Source organism: Morone saxatilis, unplaced genomic scaffold (genome assembly GCF_004916995.1).
Source record: "Morone saxatilis isolate NCDOM2014 unplaced genomic scaffold, NCSU_SB_2.0 Contig17, whole genome shotgun sequence".
Classification (NCBI taxonomy): domain Eukaryota; kingdom Metazoa; phylum Chordata; class Actinopteri; family Moronidae; genus Morone; species Morone saxatilis.
Genome location: NW_023339729.1, coordinates 10,861,350 through 10,868,629, shown reverse-complemented (window position 1 = coordinate 10,868,629; position 7,280 = coordinate 10,861,350). Strand labels below are relative to the sequence as shown.

General features: G+C 37.7%; 1 protein-coding gene across 1 annotated transcript; it reads right to left on the bottom strand.

The window, feature by feature from the left end:
- Window positions 1-3,692: 3,692 nt before the first annotated feature.
- LOC118327367 (ecto-ADP-ribosyltransferase 4-like) lies at window positions 3,693-6,433 on the bottom strand. Its single transcript, XM_035660694.1, has 3 exons — window positions 6,318-6,433; window positions 6,141-6,238; window positions 3,693-4,704 (listed from the first exon to the last, which is right to left on the bottom strand). The coding sequence occupies exons 2-3, from the start codon at window positions 6,213-6,215 to the stop codon at window positions 3,958-3,960; spliced, it is 822 nt and encodes a 273-aa protein (XP_035516587.1). The 5' UTR covers window positions 6,216-6,238; window positions 6,318-6,433; the 3' UTR covers window positions 3,693-3,957.
- Window positions 6,434-7,280: the final 847 nt, after the last annotated feature.

Below are 7,280 nucleotides of genomic sequence, written 5' to 3'. Positions count from 1 at the left end.
AGCCTTTTGATGGAGAGAGAGAGACCCTAGAGAAATGTGGTGACACAGCTGCGCAGAGGGGGCCCCAATTTGGATTTTTTTGTCTGGAGCCCAAAATTCCTGGCGGCGCCCCCTTGATAAAAGTATGTAATTGTCAAAACCATACAGTGAAGAGGTAGTATGAACAGAGATAAGATGGAGAAGATGTTGAAGAAAAGCAGAAATTTCCCTTCGCTTTGGCAACCATCCTGATGGTAATTGATCAAGAAATTCATGTGGCTAGAACCAGCAACTTGTGGACTGATTATCATAACGTAATAAAGGATCTAGTGTTATCAAAAATATTTTGCTCACACTATTTCCCACAACTGGCGCCCTCATTAATGCCTTCTTCCTCTTTGCTAGATGATATTAAATGTTATCAGTTTAGTACCAAGCATCCGCAGCAGTTGCCATGCTCCTTTTTTACAGATCCTAAAGTTAAAAGACGCACAAAATAAGACCTAATTATAAAAATAATGATCACAATTAATTAAGTCAAAATTTGCCATTGGTTTCCAGGCTGATGAAAACATATCATTGAGAATCAATTAGCAAACAGGTAATAAATAAAAATAACATAACACAGTACATACAACAAAATTACAGATATGGTACGAGACACTGTTTTTGAACTGAGGCAAGTTATTGCATTTGGTATAAAATGACTTTTTTAATATTTTATACTGGGCCCTGCTGCAGTGGTTTTCATAGTGTGCTTCCAGAGGGGTAATTTTATGAATTCATTAAAGAAGGGTTTAAATAGATCAAGACACGTGTTTCCTTTAGAAATAACTTACTGTCTATGGCGTGTTATTCTGGCAATGTCTGTTTTTTGTCCTTAGCAACGCAGCTGCCCATAACATGTACATACATTAAAAAGTTTAAAAAACGTTTACAGTAAGGAGCGTTCCCTATTAACAGTCTCCTAAAATATTCATGTGTATACCGCGATCCCGAATTTTCCTGATTAGACACAGATGTTGTTTTTTAAAAATGGTGTTAGCTGGTGAACGTTAAATGTACAGTCAGAAAAGGTGCCTAAGTATTGTAAAGCTCCTCGTAGTAGCTCCAACAGCAGAGTTTGAGATCAAAACAGGAAGGAAAATAATGACAAGCATTGGTGGGGTGCTTACTTTCCATTAGATAAACGAAGAGCACGCCTTCACACCACTTAGTGAGTTCCCAATACGGTGGAAATAATGTGGACTGCTTAAGCTGTGTGATCCTGTCTGCATAAGAACCACCATGTCTCAGCATAAGTTTATTACATTGGGCCGGATTGATTATAATAATGAATTTCATTTGTATAGTAGAGAAAACAGACCAGGTTAAAGCAGCACAGTTCTTAGAGGTTTTCTCTTCCTTAGCAGATTTGATCTGTTTAGAAAGCTCTGTAATGAACTGTTCATCCACTGTTGTTGTAAAATAAAAAATGTGGCTGTTGGTGTTAATATCCAAAAGCCTTTTTATCAAGAAAATGTTGCCTCATGGAATTAAAACTGAACTAAAATCTGATAAATATAAAGTCTGGCTCAGGTCGTTAGTTACCTGCAGTTGATTTTACGCAGAGCGTGGGGAATGTGTCAATTCACCTGAAGAGTGTCATCATTATCTGGTAGGGAAAACTTTGCTCATGAGAAAGCCACCTACAAAACCAATGTGTTTAATGTGAATGATGTGTGGTTGGGCGGGGGGGGGGGGGGGGTAAAATATTTTTTACACTTGTAGGTCAAAGTTAAACCAGAATAAAGGTCAATAAAATGTGGTGATTATTTACAATAGGCAGTTTGGCCTTTGTTTTCTCTTCATGATGCATTTGGCTAATCTAGAGGTTTGTTTAAAACCTACCTGCCTGCATGTCTGGCTGCTTATGTTCCTTGCTCCTGCTGAGTATTTTTAGGGGTATTGGCACATTCCAAGATCTCAACAGTTAACCTCTAATGTATTGTTCTTAATTAAAGGAAAAAAGCGGCCAACGAACATTAAAGGTAAGTTATCCCAGAATGTTCCACCCTCCCTCATGGAGACGACAGGCAGGAGTAAACATAGGGGAGCAAAGATAAGCATGCTGTCCCCCATGACAACAGTCAGGAAATACAAACAGACACACAGTTTGCATTCAGACACGTGCAAGTAAATTAATGGGGTGTGTGTATCTTTTATGATGGCATTAAGCATCTGTTTTGGTATAATGTATATGTATGTGTGCTGTACGTGTCAATAGTATTGTCAAACTTGCATGCATGTAAGATGGTGGGTTTTGCTATGAGCATTCTGTAGCTACCAAAGGAAATGTGGTTGTTTTACCAGAAAAATGACACATACTTCACACCCACAGTGTGTCACTGACTGCTCATACGGACTTGTTAGAGATTGTGTTATAGACATTCTTTTATGCAGATGCATCCAAACTTTATCCACTGATGCATGGTAGTATATGTAAATGTTAGCAGTGTCAATTAATGTTTAAGCAGGTAGAACCTGCTCTTTTGTCAATGTTGTAGTCAGAAGTTGCCAATGAAAAACTGGGCCAAAAGCAGATTTCCCTGTCATCTAAGCTTAAATTGCAGGTGCAGGTCTGTAGTCCCAGAATTCATCACATCATAGACAAAAATATGTCACTCATAACTGATACAGATTTGAAAGATCTATAATGGTGGGTTTCATTTGTAGGCCATTAATTTAAAATCAGCCTTACTGCCTTCAGGCAACTTGGATTCTTCAGAACACAGTGAAAGTCACTTTAAAATCCACTACAGTGAAGATGTCACAATTAAAAAAAGTGTGAAAGTGAGCTGACACATTTGTGTCTTTTGTGTAGCAAATTAAAACCATTTCCTGTAAGAAGCCGCACAAGACAAAGCACCTGAAAAGGAACACAGGCAATAATAATGCAACTATACGTGCAGGGGCAGCATGCAAGCAAGTGAGAAGACATGCACAAATACTTATATATAGTATGATATATTTATTATTATTACTATTATAATTATCCCAATTCAATAGCCCCAGCCCCCCCCCGCCACCCACACACAGTTCAAACACATGATTTTGTAGGTGGCTTCTCATATAGCTTCTCTCAAGGTTGTTTCTACCACATACTGACACCTCTGAATGTAACAGCTTCAGAGAAATGTTTTTCCACACATCTACATGTAAAAATCTACGGCAGTCTAAGACGTGAGCCAGACTTTTATTTACAGATTATAGTTCACATTTCCCTTATTAGCCATTTTTTTGTTGTATGGATATATTTTAAAAAAATAAATTGATGGCCTAGATCTGTCTCCTGCCAATAATGTTGTGACATATTATGGAATGTAATCTGGTGTTTTGCATAAATTTATGTTTTCGTTGTATTTGTTGAACTAAATCAATGTGGTGAGTACATTTTTAATTTTAGCAAAATTCACTCCTTTCCTTTGTAGGCTCAAAATATATTTTCTGCCATGTCAAGAGCATTATTAAAAGTAATTTAGTTTGAGTTTTTAGTTTATTAGGATTCCCATTAGCTACAGCTTTGCAGCAGCTTATCTTCATGAGGTTCTTGTTGGTACACCTCATACATTCCTGGCATGTTGTAATGGAGAGACAATTGTTGCTGATTAAAAATTTATTAATTTCATTCAGAAAATACACAAAATATTTTTTGTAAAAAATGATATGCTGATAAATGCTGATAACAATTTAAAAAGCTGTTGCTCATATTGCTGTAGCTACAGTATAATATGTTGTAGAAGCATGCAAACCTAAGCCTGCAATTAGTACCCCAAAGCATGAATTTAGGGGTTGAAGAATTTAGCTGTTGAAGAGAATGTATGGATATATTGTAATAAGCTTGGATTTTAAAAGGATATAGTTTTCTGACAAGACCCAGACTCAATCTAGTTTTGACCTTGCTCCATCAGTTGAAGAATAACCACTGGTCTCTTATAATTAGACAGCTTGGCAGTTTAGATTGCTGTGAACTCCGGCGCTTTCCAAGACATAAACAACGTCACAATCATCCAAACCTCCAACATATGGACTCTTCTTTTTCCTTGCGATCTTCCCTTTTATTTTGAACTTCTCATAGGGTGGAATGAGCACCTCTTGCTCTTTATCTCCAAGAGTTGGATATTGTCCCAGGGAAGCACCTAAACGCGTTGTAATATTAAAGCAGGTCTTATTACCAAAGTGGGTCATCGTTGGACTGTAAGAACTAGAGGCAAAGAAACCAAACCGTATTATTTGGTTGACATTGCCAGTAAATACAGTTTCGGTTCTACGGTAAGTATTGTGACATTTCATATTATTATTTAGGATCTGTACAGCAGATGTCAGCCAGAAATGTAAGGAGTGAAATGGGAAGGAAGTTTGATAGATTTTTCTGTCGGTCCGGACTGCAGCATTGAAAATCTCATAAAATTTTTTAAAACCAGATGTATAAACACAGATTGCTTGTCTGTGTTTTTTAGTCAGAGCACTGTTTTTAGCATCTACTATTTTTTTTTTTGAACATTTTTCTGAATTTTTCCAGACACTCTCAAATATCCTTTGTTTGATCTCTTCTTTAAAATATCTGTTGTTGATCTTTGTCGTCATTACTTTATCGCAGTCAAAGTACATGTCATCAACAGCATCTTCAACCATGCTCATTTGGATAACCTGGTTTGCCTTCCGTGGAGTGAAGACAAAACTGATCTAGAGGGGAGGAAAGAAAAAAGATGAGAGAATAGGTAATGAATTAGACATAGTTTGTACAACTGTGTATGAATGTCTGTAGAGAAATCCAGGCTATGAAAGAATTAGACTGATCGATTTTAATTGTCCCAAAAGGGGAACGTTGTTTTCACAGCGCATTGTGTGTGCCTGCAGAACTTAGATACATTTATATACAACATCATAAATAATATGCATAATAACAAACTCTCTTGAGTAGTGGGACAAAATGTTGCTTACTTTATAATGACTCGCACCTTCACTGCTGAGACATTTGGTACTACTGCAAACCCATACTGTACAAGACTCAACTCAGATGCTGGTGATACCAGCGCCATGCATATTCACTGCCCTCGACACTACCTGCACATACGATACTGCTACTGAAGAACACTAAAGATACTGTTTGGGGCCTCAGAGATTACCAGACTAGTTCCCGTACCACTGTCCCATAGTACACTCAGTGCTCTTTAGCCTGCACTATCCCCGGCTTCCTGCAGAGTTTGGAGGTCCTGCTGCAGTTTGGTTAATAGTCAGATTATTTGTAATGTGTGATAGTGTTAATAACTGGTTTGCTTGTCCTGGGAAGACTTCAAAATGTCTGTCTTAAGTATGAAAAGATTATCAAAAAAGAGATTAGGTTTGCTTTCACTGAGGTTCAAAATTGCAACTTGCAACAACAAATTATGAAAACCTCTGGACATATAAAGTATAAGAAACTTCTTTTAGCCAAAGAAGTGACTGAACATAATGAGGACAAAACAAATGTACAAAATGGTGAAGAAGAATTAATAAAAAAGTGCAGTAGTGAACTTGAATAAACTCTAGATCATCTGGCCCATCTGACAGTTTTCATTACTGCCCAGCAAACACATCTCCCATCATTATGGTCAAAATTTACAGTGATTGCCAAGACAATTAAAGTTAACATTACTCATATTTCAAGCGTACCATGAAACTTAAATTCAGTATTATTAATAAAAAAAGAAACAGTTAGCAAGTTTGAAGAACAATTAACTTGATTTTCCTATATACTAATTAAAGTTACATGACATCATAAATCTGATACAAAATCCAATTTTAACTATGGTTGCAAGACAGCACTGCAGTCACATGGACCATGCTAAACCTCAACATAGTCTGTCAAAATTCAGACATGAACAAAAAACACGTTAAACAGTTAGCAAGTTATTTGTATAAGTGAGCCTACTGAACTAAGTAAGACTGAGTGAGGCTTATGTGCTCCATCTCTAAATTAGGAACATTAATGTTGAACTTTTTTCTGAGTTGAAATTTTCATCCCAGCATCATGTGTGACATGTTCACCCATATGTAAACGCTGTGCTAACAGTTGTCAAGTTTCACAGATTTCCACACATTTTCACATTAAACTGAACTGGGTGGAATGTACCACTCACCTTCACAGAGCCTCCAGGCTGCATCCAACAAAGGAGCAAATACAGTGGAGCAAAAATCAGCATGAGACCCTTCATCACAGCAGGCAGGCAAACAGCTTCTGAATTCACACACACACATAGCACACACATGAAACACATGAAATCAGCAATGATAATAAAAAGGGGTATGTAACTCACCAGTCTTTCAAAGGAGAATGTGTTGAGCAGCCCCCAGATCAAAGGTTTTCACCAGACAATGAGTTGTCAGTGAATTTCGAGGACTTATATATACCCTCATACCCAGACAGGTCACCAAATTCACACACACACACACAAATACACAATTCAGGACATGCACATTCACACATATTCTAAATATGCGTGTGTGCGCGTGCCTTATATCAATTCACACACAAGCATGTGTCTATGGTGATGGTGGGTTTTGCTTTTTGTATGCTATATCCTCTCAAAGGAAATGGGGTTTCTTTTTACCAGACAAATACCACCTTCAGTGTGTCAGACTGTGACTTCCTGACTTCTCAAATGGACTCAATTTTAATATGGTATTGGTAATTTCACAATTGAGGTCATTATTACATTCTAAATTACACATTGGTCTAAAGTACAGAATGGAAGGGTTTTTTCCTTTGTAATGATATTCTACCTGACTTTTACCAGTGACATTGCTATGCTTCCAGCCTGTGATAAGAGATGCAACCTCTCACTTAAAAAGTAAGGTGCCCTTAAACAGAGATTAGGAGTGGGCTACAGAGTCTGAATGGTGGAGGACTGTACATTTTGGATGGAATGAGCAGGGGTGATGAAATTGCAGATGCATACAACATCCAAATAGAAAAATGATAGCTGATATGTTGCATGGCCTGCCTTGAAACAATTTTAGCCGGTTAGGTAGGCTAAGAGAGTGTTTGAGGCAAGGCTGTAAATGATGGCTTCTTGTGAAGTGTTAGAGAGGTTTACTAGCTGTTGAGCTAGTTGAATATTGCGGCTGTAAATAGTGGGGCTTATGTGGGAGAATATCCGGTTCTGGAGGCAACAGTGTGAGGTATTGTGAGGCGAGACTAAAGGTTGTGGCAGATGTGGGAGGTTTCAGGTAGTGCTTCTATACCTGGATGGAAACCATGTATAAAGCCATTGATAAGG